Below are 25,967 nucleotides of genomic sequence, written 5' to 3'. Positions count from 1 at the left end.
ACTTATAGCGTCACGAATTTTCGCCATTACTGCTCATCCTATCCCTGAAAATGTTACTATATTTGTCAACCCTCGTGAAAGAACTCAGGTAAGAACCATCGTCACAGCTGCGTGATTACAGGAAGCAAGCCATTAGCAGCAGAGTTAGCCTGTTGGTGGTTGTATTGTGTGTTGAGTGATACAGTGAAGTGTGGCCTACATCTGGATGAATCGTGTGAAACTGACCAGCGTGGTGCATATTTGTCTCGTGATAAAGATACGGAAAATGTTGTAAAATTCCTTAATAATGGAGAAAAAATTAAAATCTGTGAGAAAGTGGACTGGCGTAAGCGCGCAGAGGTCATGCACCTTCGAGTTTCAACTCGATGACTCAAGTTGGTCGAAGTTTTGTTGCAGCCAAAGTCATTCCTTGCAGTTGCACATGGTCGAGTGTAACCTGCAATTCATTGTCTAAGTGTGACCAGAAAATGCACTGAAATAAAAGGCTTCTAACAAAACTTGTTTACAAAGAGTGTGATCTGCAATAATACTGCAATATTTTTGTTGGCCCCTGTGCGCATGTTTTCATATTTTGTTATCTGGTGTTTTTTACACCTTTCAGTCTATTTGTTATTTTATAATCCCCATTCGAACAAATTTTCATAATTTTTCTCTTGTGTATTTCACACCTTTTAAATACTGTCCTCTTATAGTTAGATATGGCATACACGACATCAAACGCCCTCATATCGGAAGAAATCATATCTAGTGTTTCCACTTCCCTGTTGGATAGTTTTTTTCTGTATATTCATTAGTGTGTTTTCTCGCTTAACACATTCTTCTTCCTTCTCCCCTCCAGAAACGTCTTAACAAGGTTTCACTGTTTTTATTTGCCACTGAGGACCACATTACGTCTTGTTGCGCTTTGATTTCTTCTGGCCCAGCATTTCCTTATTCTTTGTCAGTGGGCCTGCTTCCGTTCCTCTGTCCGAAACACATAGAGTCTTCTTTTTGGCTGTTCGTCTCGGTTTAGCCCCACAAGAGATCTCTGTCAAAGGCACCTTCTGGTTGATTTGTAGCATATGGAGGTTTTGTTTGGTGCTTCTAAACCAAGGCATTTGTTTTTTAATAAAAAACTGAAAGATGTTTTTGGTCAACATGTTTCTGTGTATTTGTTTGCAGAGACTGTAAAACTGTGCCTGTCTTTTGCGGGTTGTGCCTATAATTTTCTCTCAATTTTTATAGACTTCCTTGCTGGATACTTTTTGGTGGATGCCGTTCTTGTAATTGGATTCCACGACCCCATGACTGCCCTAATGATTCTGCATTTTGTTTCTCCAGTTCTTCAGTGTCCTTTATTGGCACTGTGGCACTGGGTTTCTGCTGCATGCATAACTATTTCAAATCTCCAGCAGAAGACTTAGTAACTGTGGGGTTTTTCTTTTTTAGAAATACTACATTCCAAAGAAGGTAGCCAGTAAGATTCAGTATACACTCATAAGTTTGTTAAATAAAGCCGGTTTGACGTGTACGGAGCTGTTAGATGTATACATGTATGGACTAGGCTAGCGATGTTTTAGATGTACATCTTAGGCCATCTGTCGGTTGTCAACGCGAGATTTTAGCACGGCTTGCAGCAGCGGGTATCATTCTATGCGGGGGAGTATCTTCTACCGTAATGCGGCATTGTGTTGGCGTACAAAGAATTTGTTTCATCAACATTGTCCTGTCCTTGCACGGTCTCTCGAATGCATATTACAGTATGTAAAAAGTAGTGATGAGTGATAATGAAAGTGTTAGTGATGATGATTATGCACACCCGAGTGGTCATGGACACCTGTTCATTCAAATTTTATTCCAACAAAAAGGTAATTAGGCATTTTTTTACTTTGCATGCCACCTTATTTTATGTATATACATCATTTGCATGATATGAGCTATGTATCCACTTATTTTGAAAAAAATCAGATGAGACATTTAGTATTTATAGCAATGTTTGTAACTGTACGCTGTAGCGTAAAACTTGGCACCGGCATGAAGGGTTAAATTACATAAATGAACAATTTATAGCCATGGTAAAGTTAACGTGATGAATAGACTAGAGGATGTTAAAAAAGTGCATGGATATTTTTGAAAACCTTCTACCGATGCTAGAAAACCCATCAGATAATCCACAATGTATTAAGAGTATTTGCATCCAGCTGATTGTATGATTGAAACCTGGAGTGTACAAAGGAAATTGTGATAAAAATAAAGCAGATAATTACAGGCCGGACAACTTGACAGGTGTTCCTTGTCTGCCGCCTTACCGACTATCAGCAGCAGCAGTTAAACATTGGCTAGAAAATTAAAGGCAACAGCAAAAATAACACATTAACATCAAACACTTAACAATACTTTAGTTAAGATAGTCAGTTACCCAGAGACTATGAACCAAATAAACCCCTGGTACGGCAATAAGTTGTTTTAACACAACCAAAGAAAACAAGAGTTCATTGAAAACAAGGTACACATTACTTTATTCAATAAATAAGGGTTAAAAGGGAGACTTAATTAGTATAAAATTGAAGAAATAAACGTCCTCGAGATGAAACCATAAACCAATTAAAACCAATAAAGCAGTGATGTATTAAGTTAAAATGTTCGGCCCAACGAGTAGGAAAAAAAAAGAAATAATAGATTTTCTATATTTTTAAACACCTCCAGGAATCTTGAGCACTTTGTAACCTGTTTTACAATCAACCTAAAACCATCCTGTTGCTCAAGTTATTCTCTTCCATAGTTTCAGGCAATTTAATTTTCTGTCATTATTATTATTATTATTATTATTATACTTGAACAGCACCGACAACCATCACAGAGATTCCACTAGAATTCAGTTTGTATTTTACTGCCAGAAAACGTAGTTAAACATACAACAGGAGGGCAGAATTAAATCAACCCCAGCAAAATAATGAAGGGAAATTAAGAAGGAAACCAAGTTAATACACCACCGAGATGTAGGGACCACCAAACTCATATAACTAAAATCAGACGCAAAGACAGTGAGCCACCCCATAATAACAACCCTCATCATCATCATCATCATCATCATCAACCCAACCGGTTGCTATGGTAACGTCAACACATCAAGCGTCCATAGCAACCACCAATATCAAAACAAGTACAACAATGGTACACAGGAGGAAAAGCAACTCCAAAAACATAATGAAATATGAACACTATAAGATCAAAATAAATTAACGGGAATTAGAAATTAAAATGTGACAGAAAAACATTTCACTGAAATTCAGGTGAAACCTCTTGTGGTCTATAATTTTATAAATGGGGTAGTTAACTTTTCAATTACGCATACCAAAAACGTTACATAAATACAAACCAATTTGCCATTTCAAAACAAGAAGAAATACAAAATAACAATAACTCATAATACTAATTTGGAAGTAACCTTCTTAAATTTCATACCCTCACTTTTCAGAAACAGTTAGGCGATATTGTCAAGATACAATGAAGGAAACCAATTTAATGAATACCCTAACCAAAATTAAAAGAATGTGAAGATGGACGCTATTAGAAGTTCACATACACGAAATCTTCAGAAGGGAAGTTTTCTACATCATCTTCCATAGAATCCAGAGGCCAAAAGGAATTGAATTGCGAAGAGACTTACATGTTGGTTCGGAAACACGTTACCATGGTCTACTCACATAGAAGCACTAGTAGTTTACAATATCCAGAAGAAAAGTAAATAAATAAGAGGACGTTCAGTTTGAAAAGTTAAGAAGATTAATTCCAACTATCCAGGCTCCGTATCATATACGGGAACCAGATCCCGGAGCGGAGCAAGCAAGGCGTCCCACTCCAACAGGCAGCATGGCCCACCAAGCAGAAAGAGGGAGTCAGAGACTCGTTCACAAGGTGACACTACAACTCGTACCAGACCAAGATTAAGGATTCCAGGAGAAAACATTAAAGCAATATAATCTCATGGTTACAATGACGAAGATGGTATCAAATAAATAATGTGGGCAAAGCCACGTAGAAAGTACTAGTTGAATACAAGATGTAAATAATTTCTGAATGACACCAATTTCTATAGCACGAATGCAGATTCAAAATATGGTTGGGGAGAGCTAAAACTTGTCACCAACGTGACAGCCTCCCTCCCACCATACAGTGATCAGACAATCAACAAAATTAGAGAGTAGTGCCAAACACGTTAAAGACCACTGAACACATTTTTTTTTCAGCTTATTTTCAATATTCGTAATATACCATGGTTCTCATAGTTCTTCGACCATTTACAATGTAAAACAAGATCAAAAATGTTCAGCATACCTGCAGACGTAATTTAAGTTCATAATTTACATAACCTTTCGTTGAAAAATGAAATGTCGTATGGCTTTTAGTGCCGGGATATCCCAGGACGGGTTCGGCTCGCCAGGTGCAGGTCTATTTGACTCCCGTAGGCGACCTGCGCATCGTGATGAGGATGAAATGATGAAGAAGACAACACATACACCCAGCCCCCGTGCCGTTGGAATTAACCAATTAAGGTTAAAATCCCCGACCCAGCCGGGAATCGAACCCGGGACCCTCTGAACCGAAGGCCAGAACGCTGACAGTTCAGCCAACGAGTCGGACACCTTTCATTTTGAACCATTCACACACCAATATCTTTTTTCCTTTTGAACATAGAGTTCCATTAAGAAAGTTCTACAATACACATCCTTGTAGTTTGAGATACTTTGCTGTACCAAATGAATGTTAAGCTACATGTTACAGTAGCTACAGTCCAGTAGATTCCAGTTACTTAGTTACACCAAATGTTAACCATAGGCAACAACAGAGTAATCACCTGCTAGGCATTCAGAAGTTCTCATATATTGCTAGAAGGATCACACCTTTTTAATTTAACATCACACGGGTCCTGCACATACTTTCAAAATCAGCAATAATAGTTTATATCTTCATTGTTTTATCATAAATTTCTTATCAACATGCGTCCATTTTAAGGCTTCAAGATTACCCTCATAATATTAATCCTATCTATCAGTTCTCCATGATAAAAGAGCGCAACATCTTGTTTCATGGCTAATCAATTAGCATCGGTAAAAGATAATTTAATTTCATTCCTGATCCATAAAATGTTGGATTTATCTTGTGCCTTTCTATGCCAGTATGACAAGACATTCCTTCAAAAAATTAGGGATGAGTCCCTCCTTGAGACAGTTTTTCAAGAATAGAATGTCCTTACCTATTTTCGCAATTTTGGTCTTAACTCTACCTGCCTGGTTGCACATAGCGAGAAAACGATACAGTTCGATGATCGATCACATTTTGTGGCAAACACTTCAGTTTCCTTTTTCAAACAGTCACTTAACCTAACTTAACCATGTATCTACCATGAAAACATATATCAAGCGTCAGAAGAAAAGTGATAACCTTCTCACTATAAATTTACATAGGAATAACTTTACCAAAATTTAACCAGACGCAAGAAAATATAATCTAACGTATGAAATGAGTGATGCATGCTACCATATTTTGAGATGTATCACATTCTTACTTAATTTCAACGTACAGTACGAAAATTATGCGATCGTTTACTTCAGGCTTAATTTTTAACGAGTTAACAACTGCTATCGCACGTTATTCATGCATTTATTACAAAAACATGTTCTCTTTCATTTCCATTTTTCTTTACACTAGTAGACAGAGCAAGGAAATGATACCGAAGATGATCGATTCCATGCAATATAATGGTTGGGTGCATAAATATCGGTAACGGAAAAAAACGTGCACGCTTAATCGCTTGGAATAACGGATGTGTGCTGTAACAGAAGGATAATGAGCAGTTTAATATAGGAAGGGACTGACAAATTGTGACGTTACATGGACTTCTACTGTAATTGCAAGGAAGAATGAAAAGAAACCCGGTTCAAAGCGGTCTGAGGAGAGAAGAACGAAACATAGTGCAATGATGAAGAGGAACTGAAACTGACATGGAGTCCCTAGCATCTAGGTCATCAGCCCCTATGGAGGACAAACTGAGGTAAGTAATCATTTATAGGATGAGGAATTAGGGATAAGAATAATTTTTCAAGGTGCAGATCAATGAGTGGTCTTCAGTCTTGATGTGGAGAGCCAGACAAACACATAAAGGAGTAGGAACACAAGTGCCAAATGAAAACTCAGTGTTGAAGCTGGGGGCTAGATCTCACAAACCTGTTATTGGCTGGCTGCAACAGAGGGCTCTGAGGCGAGGCTGAAGTGGGCGTCACATCAGCGGCAGACGAACACAGGTGTGCCAACTTGCGAGCACAAAGGTAGGCCAATTTGCGTGCCAATAACTCGGACTGTACAAACTCGTCCAGGTACTGCAATGACAGTGGCAGGAGAAGTTTGAGAATTCCATCATCAGCAGGTGCAGAGCGCATCTTGTCCAGCTGATCCAGTATCCACTGGAGAAATTCCTGCCTCTCCAGCAAACCTTCCTACAAACACAAAGTTAACAAGTTAAACAGCTCTCCTTGCCAAGTGTTTACTCTGCACATCACCACGTATTATTGGTCTTTCATTCCATATTCTGCTAGTTGTCCCCACCTCAACAGTGCTTTGTCATTTGTCCTCTCATAGGAAGTAATTCTCCTCAATTGGTAGAACCACCATACCCCATTACAAATCCCTACCCCAGTTTCCCAAACTTGCTCGTCGCACCGACGCAGATAGGTTTTATGGCGATAAAGGGATAGAAAAGGCTTAGGAATGGGAAGAAAGCGGCCGTGGCCTTAATCAAGGTACAACCTCAGTATTTGTCTGGTGTGTAAATGGTAAACCATGGAAAACCATTTTCAGGGCGGCCAACAGTGGGGTTCGAACCCACTATCTCCCGGACGCATGCTCACAGCCGCGTGCCCTTAACCCCATGGCCAACTCACCCGGTTTTCCCAAACTCTTCAATACCTCTGTAATTCTGTACCGTACTTTAAACACCCAAAAATAAGTTAAGGTACAAGTAGTTTCTCATAGGAGAAATCAGGCAATGCAGGCAACTGAATGTTGTGACAACTACGCCAAGATTTTCAAGGAGACTACAAAAGTGTAGGAGTAATATTAAGACATGGTAAAATAATGAATTTAAAGAGACACAAGAAAGAAGAGTAAAGGTATGGAAATTAAACGAAAAGAGAGCACAAGAGAAGTTCCAAGAACTGAAAAAACAAATGCCTGAACAGGAGGTTGGTAGTGTTGAAGAGTAATGGGCCAAGTTGAGACAAGCAATGGTGAAATTTGCATAAGATACATGTGGTAGAGTATGAGGGAGAAAACAAGGTGAAGGAGACAACGTAAGGGAAACAAAGGGCATGGAGGAGCTGAATAGCAGGCAGAAACACAGAGTAGGCAAAGGTATCATGAAGTGGGTAACCGTAACTGTTTAGTATCAAATGTTATTTAGGTTACGTTACTTACCCACTAAGTGTATGTTCCCCATCAGACTATACACCTTCATGTTCTGAGCATGTCCGGTGTTACAGTGCATCACGCAGTTCTTTGTTTGTAGCCTCCCCGTAACGAGTTGTCAGGACTTCTTGGTGGCTCGTGTTGCTAGCGTTTAGGAACTCGCCCACTGCAATATGCGTTCTGTGAGGCCCCAGGTTTGTAACATGTAAATAATTTGCGCCATTGACAGTTCCTTCAAAAAAGTATGGTCCAAGCAGATGTTGCGATGTCATCTCTGCCCATATCATAACGCGAGGCGGGCTCCTTTTCAACTCAACTCTGTAATGAGGATTCTCTTTGGCCCACACGACAACATTCCTGCGATAAATAGGACATTCATCTGAAAACATAACCTTGGCATGGCTCACTGCATTTGGGAACTCAGTTAACAAACCACGGCATGCTAAAACGCGCTCATTCCGGTCTCTATCCAATAACTCGTTTACGAACGTCGGTTGAAAAGGTCTGAATTTAACGTCGTTTTTAATGGAATCTCACATTGTTGTCCTCGGTATACCGAGCTGCGAAGCACGTTTACGCGTTGATTTCATCGGAGATCGTTCAATCGAAGCACAGCCTCCAGCACGTTTCTTCTTGTATCTTCTTCACTGCACTCCGTGCCTCATCTTTAACACGGCCCGAGGCAAAGGCACGCCTGTCCGAATCAACAAGTCTTTTCATGATGGAACCTTATTAAAGCTTTACTGGAATGCTCCCATAATCTGTCTCATTTTCTGCCCTGTGTGTTGTCGTTCGTGCACCCACACGCTTGCCACTAACCGCTCCTCAATAGTGTAACTCTTACTGCACACATCTGCCATGGCTTCACCCTACTAACACTCAACTACGACTAAATGTTTTCCAATAATCGATTCCAACAATTAATAAGAAGTAATATAGCTACCAACCTGCAAAAATAACATTTGATATTAAACAGATACAGGGGTACGGGGACTTCTCGCCCACCCTGTACAGGAAGAGAAACAGAAATGCTAGGAAAACTCCACAGAAACCTTGCAAGAGGATGTTAAAGTGTTTTGGATTGGTTAAAAGCAAAATACTATTCTCCAGCAATGGGAGTGAAAATGAAAATCCACAGCCTGTTTCCAGTCATTCATTTTACTAAATTACTTCATATCAAATTCAAAGAACTGGAGGAAGACGAGGAAATGGTGGAAAAAACCAAAATGAATGTTGGAAATAGAAGGAGCTATAAAAAATGGCAAAGCATCAAGTGTCAATGAGGTGTATACAAAGATGATAAAGGCAGCAGGAGCCGTATGAAAATATAGTCTGATAATCCCAGTATTGAAGAAGGGTAATAAGAAAGAATGTAGCAACTATGGGGGAATCACCCTGTGAGAGGATATCAGGGAAGAATGAGAAAGTAAAAAAAGGAAATGTATTTAGAAGACATAGGTCTAGATCAACTCTTGAACTAATTGTTGCGTTAAAAAAATATGGAGAAAAAATGGCAGTTCAGGAATGATTTATACATACTGAGATGGTGTACTATGGCAACTTTGTGAAAAGTACACTAGCGCCAGAAAGTTTACATTCACCTACGAAAATTGTTTTTTTAAATAACTGTTTTCTGTGGTACTTTAGTCCCGTTACTTCTGTATGGGACAGTTTACTGGAGACAAGCAATTGAGGCGAATAAACTTCAAGCCACTGCTTGTAATCTCATGAGGACAGCGCGCACTGTGCAGTTTATTACCGTGAAAACTGTCTCGTAAATACGCCCCCAACACAAATTCAAGGATGTGTGCAATTAATCGGTGCACTGTTAATTTACGAATTACAAAAACGTGGTAGAAAGAAAGTAAAATAGAAGGAAAACCTCGGTTAGGACATGGATTGGGAGAAGGGATCAACACGGTGCATCTAGTCCATTGCTGAAAGAACTTGCTGGGGAGGAACCACTTAAGAATGAATCCCAAAAAGTTTGTTAAACTTTTAGGAATGGTTGAATCATCTATTCGTAAGAAAGATACTGTCATGAGAATGGCAATAGCTCCAGAACAAAATTAGAAATGTTAACGATATTTGGCAAATGGTAATAGTTTCAAAATTCTTCAGTACTTGTACAGGGTTCCGACTAATACAATATCCTGCTTTTTACCTGAAGTCTTGTCACCAATATTTGCCAGTTTGCATTCATATATAAAGGTAAGTTATTTCATTAACTCTAAGTATAATTATAGGCACTACAGTTTCCATAGCATGAACACGGAACATATCTTAAAATATATGTAGGAATAATATCACTCCTGAAGTCATGTCCGCCGCAACCAAGCCAAAGTTCATAATAAATCATCATCAATGGAACATACACCTTCTTGTAAAATGTCATTATGGGGAGATTGATCCATTGTTGGATTCCTTGAAGATGAAAAATATACCTCTGGAGTAGGGTTGGGCACTTTGTCCCTGTTTCGGCACAATGCGCCGGTGCAAAGTTATGTTCCGCCGTTCCAGAACACCGAGTGTAAATTGTTCCGAAACATTCTCAAGCGAGCCGGAGACACTGACTCGCTGTCCAATCAGAAGCGCCACTGTGCACTGCCCTTCGCCTACTAGCTGAACTGTGCAGCGGGCGCACGGGACGCGGGAACTGTAACTGCGCAGTGTAGAGAGAACTTCGAGAGGCAACATTACATGCTTCGCGCCAGTAGGAACTGGGAATGTGCCTGTACGGAACGTGCTGTGTGGTGTGTGCCTGTGTGTAGTTATGGCCATGGTCCAGCATAAAGCTGCAGGGAACGTGAACGAACTGTCGGAACACTGAAATTTGCGCCCACTAATCACGTTTAAAGGCTGCTTTTAGGTTAAGATTTATCCGGTCAATATAAAATACACATAACACGGTTACAACGGCAGTGCAGGTGTTTAAAAGTAACGAATTCAAGAATATTTTCACCAGTTGAATGTATTGGCCTGTATTGTGAGTAATTAGTGAGTAATTAATATCTCGAAAATTTCCCTCAACACTTTCTCGGGGATTGACGTTAAACATTAATTTGGACTTTAAGGAAACTTTTAAGCCCAAGAAAAACATGGGTCATCGCTTTGGAATTAAAGATATAACTGGATGAATACATTGTTGTACTTTCGTGCTGTTAGACCGGGCGCACATTGAGAAACAGTTAGCCGCAGAGCAGGGAAGAGCAGAGCAGAACAGCGCGAAGCTTACGAAACTGCGAAGTGGACGTGAGCGTAAATTGCCACGCAGGGTCTCGTCGGTTTTCAGAAATAACATGTTTTCTTTAGACTCTGTGATACTGGGGCATCCAGTATAAAGATGCTCTTTTTTCCTTTTTCTTCAAGTATTCGCGACTTCTCATTTTGTTAGTCATCTTCACAATTTTCCTTGTGCTGATGGCAACGCGGTTATTCAGCTTAAGACAATCGCAATAAAAACAACTACCTTCGCCAGTTTACAAGACTGAACAATATTTCTATGTTACCGATGTTCGGCGTTCATATGGACTAAGCAAAGAATTTAATTCATGATTATTTTTTATATTTTTTACGTCGCACCGACACAGATAGGTCTTATGGCAACGATGGAATAGGAAAGGGCTAGGAATGGGAAGGAAGCGACCGTGTCCTTAATTAAGGATTAGCCAGCATTAGCCTGGTGTGAAAATGGGAAACCACGGAAAACTATCTTCACGTTTGCCGACAGTGGGGTTCGAACCCTCTATCTCCCGAATGCAAGCTCATAGCAAGGCGATCCTAACCGCACGACCAACTAGCATGGTAAATTCATTAATAGGATCACAGTGGGGGAGAGGGAAAAATGTGTATTTACAAATGTACTGCTAGATTTTCATCTAGTTGTCATAAGACACAAGATACTAAAATCAATCAACATTGACAATCTGTTGTGAACGCGTTTGATTTATATTTGACAAGATATGATAAATGATTTTCTGTATTTATCTCTTCACATAAATGTGATGATGGATGACGGCGACGGAGTCGGCGATGATGCTTTCCATAATTAGCATTAGATCTTTGTCTTAATTTCTATATGTTGCGAGAACTTGGGTCACGGATTGTTTCATAGATATATGAGGATTACATTCTTTTGTTTGCTGTTTAACGTCGCACTAACATATCGAAGGTTTTCGGCGACGGAAGAGTGGAAGATTGGGAAGGTAGCGGGCGTGGCCTTAAGGTACAGCCCCAGCATTTGCCTAGTATGAAAATGGGAAACCACGGAAAGCCATCTTCAAGGCTGCCGACAGTGGGGTTCGAACCCACTATCTCCCGAATGCAAGCTCACAGATGCGCGACCCTAACCGCACGGCCACTTGCTTGGTGGATTACATTTTAGGCCTTTCTCTAAACTACCTTGTTACCAAGCGTGAATAAAATTATTTATAGCCTAGACTGTAGTGCCTTATTCCCCCGAATTTACATACCGATTTTCATTAAATTCTGTTCAGCCATTTTCTCACGAACATACATACATACATACATATATACGTACATACTGCATTGCAGTCCACACGATTCACATAGTACCTACAAAACATGGTGAGACCGAACGGCTGTGGTAATTTTCTCCTCCATTTCTTAACTAACTGCGTGACACGTGCGCAGGAAACTGTTTCTAAGACTGCGCGTGGTAGGAGGAAGTAGGTGCTCTGCTCTGTCCTGCCCTGTCTGTCAACTTGCGATGGTGCAATGATTTGTGTGGATTACAAAAATCTGCTCTGCGCTGCACTGCTTTAGCTGCTTCGCCTGTGTCCCAATCTTATGTTCTCTGCACTTCGAATTCCTTCCCTCTCAACTTCCATTTACTTTCTTCAATATCTCGAAAATTTCCCTCAACACTTTCTCGGGGATTGACGTTAAAAATTAATTTGGACTTGAAGGAAACTTTTAAGCCCAAGAAAAACATGGGTCATCGCTTTGGAATTAAAGATATAACTGGATGAAAAAATGTTGACACTCCAACGCAGGGCGGCACACAGCCGGTATCGAGAGGCAGACACAGCCAAGGCCAACTAATCTATCTAGTGCGGCCTTGGCACAGCACGTTCGGTTAAGGCACATTCCAGCTGAAGCGGAGCATGTCCTGTTGCCTCTTGAAGTTCTCTCTAGGACGCAGTTACAGTCCTGTGTCCTGTGTCTCGGCACTCTGTACCGAAACACTCCGCCTCAAGCTCCTAATGTTGCGGAACAAGTGAATGTTCCGGTCTGCCCAACCCTACTCTGGAGACTGAAACACAACTTCAGGAGTCATGCAGTTGATTCTCTCCTGCGTTAGCATACTTTGTATGCGTTCCTGCACTAAAAGAACATCGGCCTTCCAAACAATTACAAACATTAGCATATTGCTCGAGTTGGACTAAAAGAAGAAAAAAGTATTGAAAATTAAAGGTAAGTACTCACCAAAGTTGACGATGTTCTAGTAACAGTAACATCTCTCAAGAACACATCAGCTTTGTCAAACCAAGTCAGCTTTGGTTTATGTATGCACCACTTTTCTTCGATTTCGCAATCTTTGCCAGCTCTTGCCGATAAACTGTCTTGCGGATTTTAACTTTTTTCCCTAACGATATCGATGTCCACTTGAAACACTTGACCATTTAAGTCTATCTCTAATCGTCCCAACGCGATTTCTCTCTTGTTTTTATTAGGATAGTCTGTGTGCGTAATATTCCAACAAGAGTTCCTACTTTTCATACAAGTCTAAAAACTGCGCAACCTGATTTTCATTCCAGTTAGGGGCGCTCATTTTTGTTTACAATCAAATTCTACACGCAAGACTCTCTCGATATAAACACAACAGTTAGCTTCAAGTTCGTGTTCACACGCGGGACAAAGTGGTGGCAAACTGATCAGGTGATGGAAAAGTGGCCTCAAAAGTTGAGGCTTGGCAACTAGATTTTTCTTGACCGGACTCTTCCCGCTTGACTCTTCCATCCAGTCAGACAGGGTAAGTAGAGGGAAAGTTGGCTTCATTCAAGCACTTGAATCCAGTAAACTGTCCTTCTGTGAACCCAGCCTATGGATGCTTTCAGCACTATCATAAAGCTATTTCAGTGCACATTGCAAGATTTTACTTCATCTTTTCAAAGACGTTGACAGATTTATAATTCCCAGCTTTTACAGCCTGCTTCTGCCTGGGTAAGTTCCAGCCCTTTCCTAGGTAACAAACATGCCTCTCTCACATGATTACTTGGATAACTAGCGGCCCTTTCGCAGGTAACAAACATGCCTCTCTCACACGATTACTTGGATAACTAAAGGCCCTTTCGCAGGTAACAAACATGCCTCTCTCACACGACTACTTGGATAACTAGCGGCCCTTTCCTAGGTAACAAACATGCCTCTCTCACACGATTACTTGGATAACTAGCGGCCCTTTCCTAGGTAACAAACATGCCTCTCTCACATGATTACTTGGATAACTAGCGGCCCTTTAGCAGGTAACAAACATGCCTCTCTCACAGCATTACTTGGATAACTAGCGGCCACAGGTAACAAACATGCCTCTCTCACACGATTACTTGGATAACTAGCGGCCCTTTCCTAGGTAACAAACATGCCTCTCTCACATGATTACTTGGATAACTAGCGGCCCTTTCCTAGGTAACAAACATGCCTCTCTCACATGATTACTTGGATAACTAGCGGCCCTTTCCTAGGTAACAAGCATGCCTCTCTCACATGATTACTTGGATAACTAGCGGCCCTTTCCTAGGTAACAAGCATGCCTCTCTCACATGATTACTTGGATAACTAGCAGCCCTTTTGCAGGTAACAAACATGCCTCTCTAACATGATTACTTGGATAACTAGCGGCCCTTTCGCAGGTAACAAACATGCCTCTCTTACATGATTACTTGGATAACTAGCGGCCCTTTCGCAGGTAACCAACATGCCTCTCTCACACGATTACTTGGATAACTAGCGGCCCTTTCGCAGGTAACAAACATGCTTCTCTCACATGATTACTTGGATAACCTTCGGCCCTTTCGCAGGTAACCAACATGCCTCTCTCACATGATTACTTGGATAACTAGCGGCCCTTTCGCAGGTAACAAACATGCCTCTCTCACATGATTACTTGGATAACTAGCGGCCCTTTCCTAGGTAACAAACATGCCTCTCTCACATGATTACTTGGATAACTAGCGGCCCTTTCCTAGGTAACAAACATGCCTCTCTCACATGATTACTTGGATAACTAGCGGCCCTTTCGCAGGTAACAAACATGCCTCTCTCACATGATTACTTGGATAACTAGCGGCCCTTTCGCAGGTAACAAACATGCCTCTCTCACACGATTACTTGGATAACTAGCGGCCCTTTCGCAAGTAACAAACATGCCTCTCTCACACGATTACTTGGATAACTAGCGGCCCTTTCCCAGGTAACAAACATGCCTCTCTCACATGATTACTTGGATAACTAGCGGCCCTTTCCTAGGTAACAAACATGCCTCTCTCACATGATTACTTGGATAACTAGCGGCCCTTTCCTAGGTAACAAACATGCCTCTCTCACACGATTACTTGGATAACTAGCGGCCCTTTCGCAGGTAACAAACATGCCTCTCTCACATGATTACTTGGATAACTAGCGGCCCTTTCGCAGGTAACAAACATGCCTCTCTCACACGATTACTTGGATAACTAGCGGCCCTTTCGCAAGTAACAAACATGCCTCTCTCACACGATTACTTGGATAACTAGCGGCCCTTTCCCAGGTAACAAACATGCCTCTCTCACATGATTACTTGGATAACTAGCGGCCCTTTCCTAGGTAACAAACATGCCTCTCTCACACGATTACTTGGATAACTAGCGGCCCTTTCGCAGGTAACAAACATGCCTCTCTCACATGATTACTTGGATAACTAGCGGCCCTTTCCTAGGTAACAAACATGCCTCTCTCACATGATTACTTGGATAACTTGTGGCCCTTTCGCAGGTAACAAACATGCCTCTCTCACATGATTACTTGGATAACTTCCGGACCTTTCGCAAGTAACAAACATGCCTCTCTCACATGATTACTTGGATAACTAGCGGCCCTTTCCTAGGTAACAAACATGCCTCTCTCACATGATTACTTGGATAACTAGCAGCCCTTTCCTAGGTAACAAACATGCCTCTCTCACACGATTACTTGGATAACTTCCAGCCCTTTCGCAAGTAACAAACATGCCTCTCTCACACAATTACTTGGATAACTAGCGGCCCTTTCGCAGGTAACAAACATGCCTCTCTCACACGATTACTTGGATAACTAGCGGCCCTTTCGCAGGTAACAAACATGCCTCTCTCGCACGATTACTTGGATAACTTCCGGCCCTTTCGCAAGTAACAAACATGCCTCTCTCCCACGATTACTTGGATAACTTCCGGCCCTTTCGCAGGTAACAAACATGCCTCTCTCACATGATTACTTGGATAACTAGCGGCCCTTTCGCAAGTAACAAACATGCCTCTCTCACGCGATTACTTTGATAACTAGCAGCCCTTTCGCAGGTAACAAACATGCCTCTCTCACATGATTACTTGGATAACTAGCGGCCCTTTCGCAAGTAACAAACATGCCTCTCTCACATGATTACTTGGATAACTAGCGGCCCTTTCGCAGGTAACAAACATGCCTCTCTCACACAATTACTTGGATAACTAGCGGCCCTTTCCTATGTAACAAACATGCCTCTCTCACATGATTACTTGGATAACTAGCGGCCGTTTCCTAGGTAACAAACATGCCTCTCTCACATGATTACTTGGATAACTAGCGGCCCCTTCGCAGGTAACAAACATGCCTCTCTCACATGATTACTTGGATAACTAGCGGCCCTTTCCTAGGTAACAAACATGCCTCTCTCACACGATTACTTGGATAACTAGCGGCCCTTTAGCAGGTAACAAACATGCCTCTCTCACATGATTACTTGGATAACTAGAAGCCCTTTCCTAGGTAACAAACATGCCTCTCTCACACAATATTTGGATAACTTCCGTCCCTTTCACAGGTAACAAACATGCCTCTCTCACACGATTACTTGCCCTTCTTGTTTCCTAACTGTCTTGGAAGTCGACAGTCAGTCTACAGAAGTCATCCTGAGCAGTTGTATGTTAATCTCTGTATCAGATTGTTTATTTTCACATTGTTGTTATCTGGGCATAACTATGGTAACAACACACATCAAACAATCAAATATGGAGAAGAAGGCTAAAACAACCCAAGAAAACAGAGCCAAGGTTTGTGCTTATAAAGAAATTGTGTGGTCAAACCAAAAAATTGCAGAAAAATTGAAAACTTCAGAGTGCAGCGTTTGCAGAGCAGTAAAACGCAGAGAGGAAACGGGTAGATATGAGGATCGACCACGCAGTGGACGTCCAAGGAAGACTTCTAAATTTGAAGATAACCGTATTTTAATCCTTAGCAAGCATGACAGAAGGAGTACAGTGGTAGATATTTGCTCAGAGATAAATAAAACAAGAGAACAACCTGTGTCTGTGACAACAGTGAAAAATCGTCTGTTTGAGGCGGGTTGCGTAGAGGCACGGAAACCATTGTTGAAAACTGTACACAAGCAGAAAAGGTTACAATGTGCCAAATTGAACAATGGAAATGGGTGCTTTGGATGGATGAATGTAAATTGGAAAAATTTGGTTCCAATCGTCGCCAATAAGTTTGTCGCTGCCCGGGCGAAAGGCTTATGGGATCCTGCATAATTCAATATGTGAAGCATGGAGGAGGAAATGTGATGGTGTAGGGATGTTTTGGAAATAATCAGGTTGGTGATTTGGTGAAAGTAGAGGGAATACTGTAAAAGACACAATATCACCGTATCCTTTCGTGCAATGCCGTGCCATCTGGAATGAAGCGATTTGTTCTACAGCAGGACAATGATCCTCTCATTGGTGTCAGCAGTATCTGGAAAGGAAACAAGCTGAAGAGAAAAATGGTCTGGTCTACACAATCACTCGATCTGTCACCTATTGAACTTTTGTGGGAAGAAATTGACAGGAAAGTGAAAGAAAAAGCACCAGGCAGTGTGGATGGGTTGTGACAATGTCTGTTAGAAACCTGGGGATGTATAAATACCAAGACTTTGGAAAAATTAACAGCTCGAATGCCACGCATCTGTAAGGCAGTAATCAAACTTTACAAATATTAAAAAAAGGGCGTACCCTCCTAATTCAATACATCATATATTCCATCATTAGACGGAATAATCAAGTTCAAACATGTTTTGGCTCGTTTGCGCCATCTTCAGTGAAAAGTGTGTGTGATGTTAGCATCATTCCATTGACGGTTCCCACTTTACAAAAAAAGAAAGAAAAAAAGAGGTGAATCCTCCTAATTCAATTCTAATATCTTGTAATGGAAATGCCATCCAGGCAGGCAAGAAAGCTAGCCTTTATTGCAATCTCAAAATAAAGGTTGCCAAATTAGGGCAAGATTATGTAAATTATTTCAAAACCCCCCATTTTCACTGAAGATGGCTCAAACGAGCCAAAACATGTTTGAACTTGATTACTCCGTCTAATGATGGAATATATGATGTACTGAATTAGGAGGATACGCCGGTTTTTTCATTTTTGTAAAGTGAAAACTGTCGATACGGAATGATTCTAATATCATGTAATGTAATGCAGCAATCAAAGCAAAGGGTGGACACATTGATGAACAGGCAGTGTGATTCTAGCTCCTCCTGAATTATCGGTGTAAAGGAAAATATAGTGAAATGTGTAATAAAACTAGTTCTAAAAATATAAGTATTTCCATGTTGATTTTCAACAAATAGCCCCTATCTTTCATGGTAAGTGAAAATTCATGTGTGAGTCTAATCCAGGGGGGTGAAAGTAAAATAGGGCTTATGGTTCCAAGCTGTACCTAGCTTCAGGTAGTTTCAGTCTCTTTTTTTTAGATGGCGCTGGAGGTCATTCATAACATGTAAATAGTTATATACACGTTCTGTAGGTGGCATGAAATGAGCGTTGTTAATAATTAAAGGCAGTTTGTCTCGAAGTGAAGTATTTCAAGTCTAACCTCAATCAGTGGACCCTTCTCACAAACGTCAAGCATTGTGGAGATAATATCGCTGGATTGAGACTTTACCCAATCGATTGACCTTGTTCGAACTTATAGTTCCCATGATGCTACAGTATTTGTGTTGTTTGAATTCCAAGTGCTCATGTGCTTGTTTATTTGAAATATATCTTCGCCAGTCCTGTATTTCCTGTTTGAGTACACCTCATGGTTCTATTAATGTAGTTCTGTCTCAGTGCATTTAATTCTGATGTGGTACCCCATTCTCTTGCATATGGTGTGCTCTGCTGTCTTGCTTTCGAAGGGATTTCTTATTTGTTATAACATCAGCTTTGTGTCAATCATTCATTTGAAGTGAAAGCTGCTTTGAGGTGTGTGGTTATGTTCTCAGTAACATACGAACTAGGGGTATCAGATCATTATTTACAACATACAGTAAGTACTTGGAAATAAGAATATATGAATTACAATGTATTGGGCATGGAAGTAGTAGAACTGCATTATTATCGCCGTGGGGGGGGGGGAAGGAGGGGGAGGAGTTGTAAGCATACCCGGATGTCGTTTCTCTGCGCTATCTGTTGATAATAGCGGTAAGATAGTGCACAGAATGCGCACTGTGACGCTATCTCGGATGAGAGACTGAAACTACTAGCGGCGAGTGGCTTGGTACCGAAATTTATCATTGAGTTTCATCTCTATTCTATTTTACCCTCTTCGGTCTAAACTTTCTGATGCTGTAAGTAGTGTGAAGGACAAAGAAACTGGACTTCGACAAGGAAGTGTATTGCCCCCACTACTCTTCGTCATAGTCAAGAGTGTAAAATAAAAAATGGGAAGCAAAGAGTACGACATAGTAATAGAAGATGAACCGGGCGAGTTGGGATAGTGGGTTCGAATCCCACTATCGGCAGCCCTGAAGATGGTTTTCCGTGGTTTCCCATTGTCATACAAGGCAAATGTTGGGGTTGTACCTTAATTAAGGCCACGGCCGATTCCTTCCAACCCCTAGGCCTTTCCTATCCGATCGTCGCCATAAGACCTATCTGTGTCTGTGCGACACAAAGCCGCTACCTAAAAAAAAAAAAAACATGAAATGCAAGTTCAAGAACAAGTTACTGTATGGAATCGGGAGATAAAGGAATATGGAATGAAAATAAGTGTGGAGAAGAGTAAGACAGTATGTAATAAAGAAGAAATTATAAGTTGTAAAAATCTTCAAATATTTGGGGAGCATTCTTCCAGAAGGTGGGAAAATAAATGAAACTGGAAAGAAATCCAACAAACCAACGTGTGAGAGATATACGCCCAGTTTCTGGAATGTGAGATATCGAGCCTATAGCAGTATCAAACGGTTAACTTGTGATTTGGCGTTGCATGAATGGTTCGATAAATGGCCTGCTAACCTAGAGGGCCCTGAGAAGCAGATATCTATTTGTTAACTTGGTGGGCGCATGCACAGTACTTCAGTATCGGCAGCTAATATTGTGTCTGTTAAAATTTTCTATGGCTTTCTCGTCTTCTTACGACGAAGAAATGGTACGATTATATCATCACCGGCCTAATGTTCTAATGAAGTATAGTGAGACAATAACTTACGATACCCTCATTTGTTGGACATGTATATTGTGTGTGGGGACCTTATCTGCAATTCTCGGCCATTGTTTGCATTGCCGTTAAATTATGTGCCTGAAACTGTGGCGATTTAAAATGCATCTTCTTGCCATTGTTACGTCAGTTGCTTCGAAATTCTTGATGATGCTTGCTGTTTGAAGGGGCCTAACTTCCAGGTCATCGGCCCCTTTGAAATTCTGATTGGCTCAATAAGCAAATTTTTGACTTGAGCGTGCGCAGTGTCGATCTTCAACTGAGCGACGCGCGGCTTGACTGGACTGAACGCCAGTCTGTTCCCGGTAGCTCGCCAAGATGGACGCGTTTGGAGAAGTTGTGTACAAAATGCGATTTAAAGTTGTTGGAGTGGAGTTTGATAAACCAGGCTAATAGCCTCGTTAATTAAGGCACTGCCTTAATTGTAGCACAATAATGTTGTGCGTTTCATATGTACAGTTTTTTAAATATTAGTGCGACCGAACTATCTGAAGGAGGGTTCTTCATTACAAAATGGGCTAGAACGTAAGCTATTGGATTACCGTATATTAAACTGGACACCCAAGGAAGTAAGTATAAGTATCTTCTTAATTGTTTCAAAACTGTCTACTGAGGGATAATGTGGAGAAGAAGAACGTGGGTAACAAGCAATTTGTGACATCTATTATACAAAAATTAAGGCAACGCTGTTAACATTACTTCGTCTCTACTCCGCTACTGTAATTGAAATTAGGCCTATAGTTTATGGACCTGGCGACCAAAGTTTATTCATTAAATTAAGCTGGAATTTCTTCTTCATCGGACATTTTAATGATATAAATTGTATCTGCTAAATATTAAAATGTAACTTATCGTGATTTTCGTAATATTCTATATCCAAATTATTATTATTATGGAGCAATTCTGGAAAATGGTATATGCGCGGGTGAGAGACCTATTATTCCATTACTTTAATTTCACTGAGATTATCGTTGTGCTGCCTTTTTCTGTTTCTTAAAGTTATTATTATTAATTTTGTTGGTGGATTTCTTTCTACTTTTCTTGGTTCATATTTGTGGCATCCGATGGACTGTTGACAATGTTTTGAAAGACGTTATGTACTAGTATTGTTTTTGTAATGGCTCATTGTTTAATTACTTAATGGGATGGTTTATTTCCGGTCTTATTCGGCCATTACCGTTTTCCAAGGCCTCCTAAAATTAAAATTGTGTAACCGGCATTTAAGTCCTTTATTAATATTTTGATTGGAAGAAATGTTAAATTTAAAAGACTATACATAATTATTGTAATATTTTGGTTATAATAAACTGGAATTTGTTCCCTATTTCTTGATGATACTTTTGCCCTCCTCAGATTATTCGCATCCGTTTTTCTTTCCTTCTTCTTTCATTATTGCGTGCCATGTTTTTATCTTATCTCCGGTACGCTAATTTTGTGTGGGCTTTGCCTATTGTCTCTTTAAGTCGGATGTTGGCTTCGGTTTTGGGAAGCTGTATGCTTCGTGTGTACCATTGTTTTGCTGTCTGTGGAATTTTAAGTGTTTCCCTTCGTAATTTGTAGTTTATTTGAGACATTTTTATTCGGGTTCGTGCGATTTTCTCTTGTGGCCTTTCAATTATTTACGTGTGGAACTTTTTTTGGGTCTGCTATCGTTGCCTTAAATATTGAGTGTGTTTCCGTGTTTCGGGGTGATTGAAATCCTTGTGTACTGGTTCCGGAAGCAAATTCCAGTTTATTGTGATTAATTGTAGTATACTTACTCACAAAGAAAAGCTGGCCAGTTATGTAATTAATATTTAATGCACGGATCCGTTTTAACATTTGTCATTCATTGATTCTAAGGCAAGCTGTAGCTTGTAATGTGAGTGTGTTTTCACAATTTTAATTATCCTAAAAATAGACATTTCTCTCCTAATTTAATGAGTTGAATTATTACAATTTTTATCTTTCTTCTATTTACTTATTTATTGCTACATAAAAATTATTTTACGTTGTTATCCGAGTGCGCACTCATAGTATATTTTGCTTTAAAAATTTATTTTTATCTATAATTTAAAGACATTATTTACAGATTTATTATTTGTTCTACAGTTTTCATTCCTAAATTTGTTTAAATTTTTCCTAATTTTAAGTAAATTTCAAGTTATTTAAACATTAATCTTGCTTTCATTTAGCAATGTTGACCTGGCAACCCCTCAGGTAGTTAGCTCGATCCAGTCCTTTCCCTTATGTTCTGTGCCCTCCACGCTGGTTTTGTTAATACTGCTCCTGCTCGATGGTAAGTATTTTGCTTCTTGTCTCATTTGGTTATATTTATGGGGTTTTATTATCATTCCTGTTTTTATCTTTGTCGGGTTGCATATAGTGAAAGTCATTTCAAAGAGAGATTCAGACTAAACACAATACAGTAAAACCTCATTAATTCGAAGTCGAAGGGCGCAAAAATCTACTTCGAATTACGTGATTTCGAATTAACCGCCAACACGAACTTCGGAAATGCCAACCCTTGCGGTGTCACAATATATTCTAAGACCCGTAACTCCATGCCATTAACAACCTTGATTCACAATTCAAAGCTCTCAAATGCCATCAGAAATAACTATTTCCAAACTGTATCCAACAAGATGCATTTACAGAATTCAAATAATGCACTTGGATAACTCACCGGCAAAAATTGTGACGTGAAAATGGGAACTAATATTTATTGGACATTTACGAGATTTTTTAAAAATTTATCTGGCATGTCTGCTTGCGTATCGAGCCGTTATCTACATTATCGGCCATTGTTGGAACTGCTGCCTAACTGTGGAATTTACCATCAGCTTTTAATTCAAAACTATATCCCTAATTGTTACGTATTTGCTGGACATTTGGCTGGACTAATGTGATTCGCTGAATTGCCGTTTGATTTCTGCGCGCCTGAGCGGTGTGCGCTTTGAATCATGGGAATTTTGCTACTTCCGCCTTCTCTGTGAGAGAGACCAGTCGCTCTCTTGTGGTTGAGTATTCAATATGGCTACGTTAAGCCGAGCTGCTGAAGTGACATCGTTGCGGGATCGCAGCGCTTTAATAATGGAGCTTGACTCTGGAGGATAACTTCGACAACCTCAGGGCTATGCCCTTTAATTTTTAAAATATTTCTCAGTGTGCTCCAGCCTTAATTCCTTGTTATTGGTGTAAGAAGAAAACTTCATATGACTGTTTACCGTTAACTAGGTGGGATGTGCAAAATGTGTTGTAAGTTGGATATCTTAACTCTACCCAAGTAAGTACTGTAAATCATATATTATTAAAGTGACCTCGTACGGCCAAGGAGCACATCTTCGAAACGTCTGTTTGTTAATTAAAAAACTGTAAACGTCTGGTAACAAAGTTTACTGTAACGGATAGGATTTAAATTTGTAAAAGCATGTAACAAAGTTTTACGGGAACTTGGAATCGCTAGGTATGCGTGTATGAGGCTGTAGTTCGTGGGAGTTGTTTAAACTTACTGTGTTGTGGTTCGTATCTTGTTTGCCTTCCCATTCTTGGTGATATTATTATTATTATTATTATTATTATTTCCGTCGTGACTATTATTATTATTATTATTATTATTATTATTATTATTATTATTATTCTATGTGTATTTTCCTCCCTATTTTTCTTCTTTGTTTGGAATTGCCTTCCTACTGTGTTGCTTTTGCGTTTGCTGGCTGACAATTTGTAATTTGTATGAGATCATTATTTGCATTGTCAGGACGTTAATTAAATGACACCTCATGTATGCATCTTAGCGTTATCCAAAGCCCCCTCCATTCTAAATTATCTAAGCTGTTGGCGTACTGTTTAAAAATAGGTAAATGTAATTTCCTACTATAACCCATGGGAGTAATAATAATAATAATTATTATGATTTTTAGTACGGTCGAATCTGTGAAATATTGAAATTTGCTGGTCGACATTTAATTTAATGTATGCCATTCTCTTAATGTTTACTTGTCACATCTATCCATTGTTTGAGTTCCTTGCCTTTGTGGATTATTACGTAATGGTCATACTTTTTTTTATCTTATCTGATGACAAGTTATTAATTTTAGTGGCTTTGATGATTATAATGAGATGATGGCTTGGCGTCGGTAAATGTTCCTCCGGGTGTGTGGTTCGAGTTCTGTTGTTGTGTGGGCACGCATTGTGTATCTTTTCCTTTGATATTTTCTTATTTGGTTGGTATCATTATCCACCTTGTTTATTATTATTTAATCTGGTTTCCTTTAATTGTGTAGTTTTTTTTAATTCGCAGTTAGAGCCACTGATTTATTATTATTATACTCTTTGGTGTGTGTTTTTTTTTTTGGGTGTGGGGGGGCGTGTGTCCTCTTATTTGTAGTGTAGCAAATTTCAGTTTGAAACAGATTTTATATCGCGGGCCCGCATATCGGTTGCAACCAAATTTTAAGAAAATTTTTTTAATCTTTCTGTACATAAGGTAACGAGTTAGTTATGAATTTCAAACTTTGATTTTGGTGGAAGCCAATGTTAATTTAATGTAAGCTTCATTTCATCTTAATTTCAATTTTATTTTAAAACACTGTTTCTCTCATTTAGTTTAATTGCATTTTAAATTTTTGGAAAAAGAAATATATATATTTATTGTTTTTATATTACACCATTTTCAAATTAAATTTACATAGTAAATTTCCTTCATTTTAAATTTATCTCGTGTGTCATTTAGTAGCTAGCAATATTTACCTGGCAACCTGTCAAAGTTATGTATGACCCTGGCCTTTTAATTCTCGCCTTTGCCCTCCACGCTTCATATTTTATGCTACTGCCCTTACGGTAAGTATTGTGCTTGTTTTCTTCTTGATGTTTGTGCTTTTCATTTGGATGTTTGTTTACTAATTGGTAAGGTTGCAGTAGTGATTGGTAGCAGAGCGTGGGTAGTAGCATAAATTATGGATATCACTACTGCAACCTTACCAATTAGTAAACAAACATCCAAATGAAAAGCACAAACATCAAGAAGAAAACAAGCACAATACTTACCGTAAGGGCAGTAGCATAAAATATGAAGCGTGGAGGACACAGGCGAGAATTAAAAGGCCAGGGTCATACATAACTTTGACAGGTTGCCAGGTAAATATTGCTAGCTACTAAATGACACACGAGATAAATTTAAAATGAAGAAAATTTACTATGTAAATTTAATTTGAAAATGGTATAATATAAAAACAATAAATATATATATTTCTTTTTCCAAAAATTTAAAATGCAATTTAACTAAATGAGAGAAACAGTATTTTAAAACAAAATTGAAATTAAGATGAAATGAAGCTTACATTAAATTAACATTGGCTTCCACCAAAATCAAAGTTTGAAATTCATAACTAACTCGTTACCTTATGTACAGAAAGATTAAAAATTTAATCTTAAAATTTGGTTGCAACCGATATGCGGGCCCGCGATATAAAATCTGTTTCAAACTGAAATTTGCTACACTACAAATAAGAGGACACACGCCCCCCCACACCCAAAAAAAAAACGCACACCAAAGAGTATAATAATAATAAATCAGTGGCTCCAACCGCGAATAAAAAAAACTACACAATTAAAGGAAACCAGATTAAATAATAATAAACAAGGTGGATAATGATACCAACCAAATAAGAAAATATCAAAGGAAAAGATACACAATGCGTGCCCACACAACAACAGAACTCGAACCACACACCCGGAGGAACATTTACCGACGCCAAGCCATCATCTCATTATAATCATCAAAGCCACCAAAATTAATAACGTGTCATCAGATAAGATAAAAAAAAGTATGACCATTACGTAATAATCCACAA

At 39.5% G+C, this 25,967-nt stretch overlaps 1 protein-coding gene across 5 annotated transcripts in view; it reads right to left on the bottom strand.

The window, feature by feature from the left end:
• kto (kohtalo) overlaps positions 1 to 25,967 on the bottom strand; it is a 396,148-nt gene that overhangs the window by 330,057 nt on the left and 40,124 nt on the right. For all 5 annotated transcript variants that reach the window (XM_067158251.2, XM_067158254.2, XM_067158252.2 and 2 more), the window contains exon 7: positions 6,208 to 6,476. In XM_067158251.2, the coding sequence (XP_067014352.2) occupies positions 6,208 to 6,476 (269 nt within the window). The remainder of the gene's footprint in view (positions 1 to 6,207; positions 6,477 to 25,967) is intronic.

The sequence above is a fragment of the Anabrus simplex genome, chromosome 14 (assembly GCF_040414725.1).
Source record: "Anabrus simplex isolate iqAnaSimp1 chromosome 14, ASM4041472v1, whole genome shotgun sequence".
Taxonomy (NCBI): Eukaryota; Metazoa; Arthropoda; class Insecta; order Orthoptera; family Tettigoniidae; genus Anabrus; species Anabrus simplex.
This window is presented reverse-complemented; position numbering and strand designations above follow the sequence as displayed.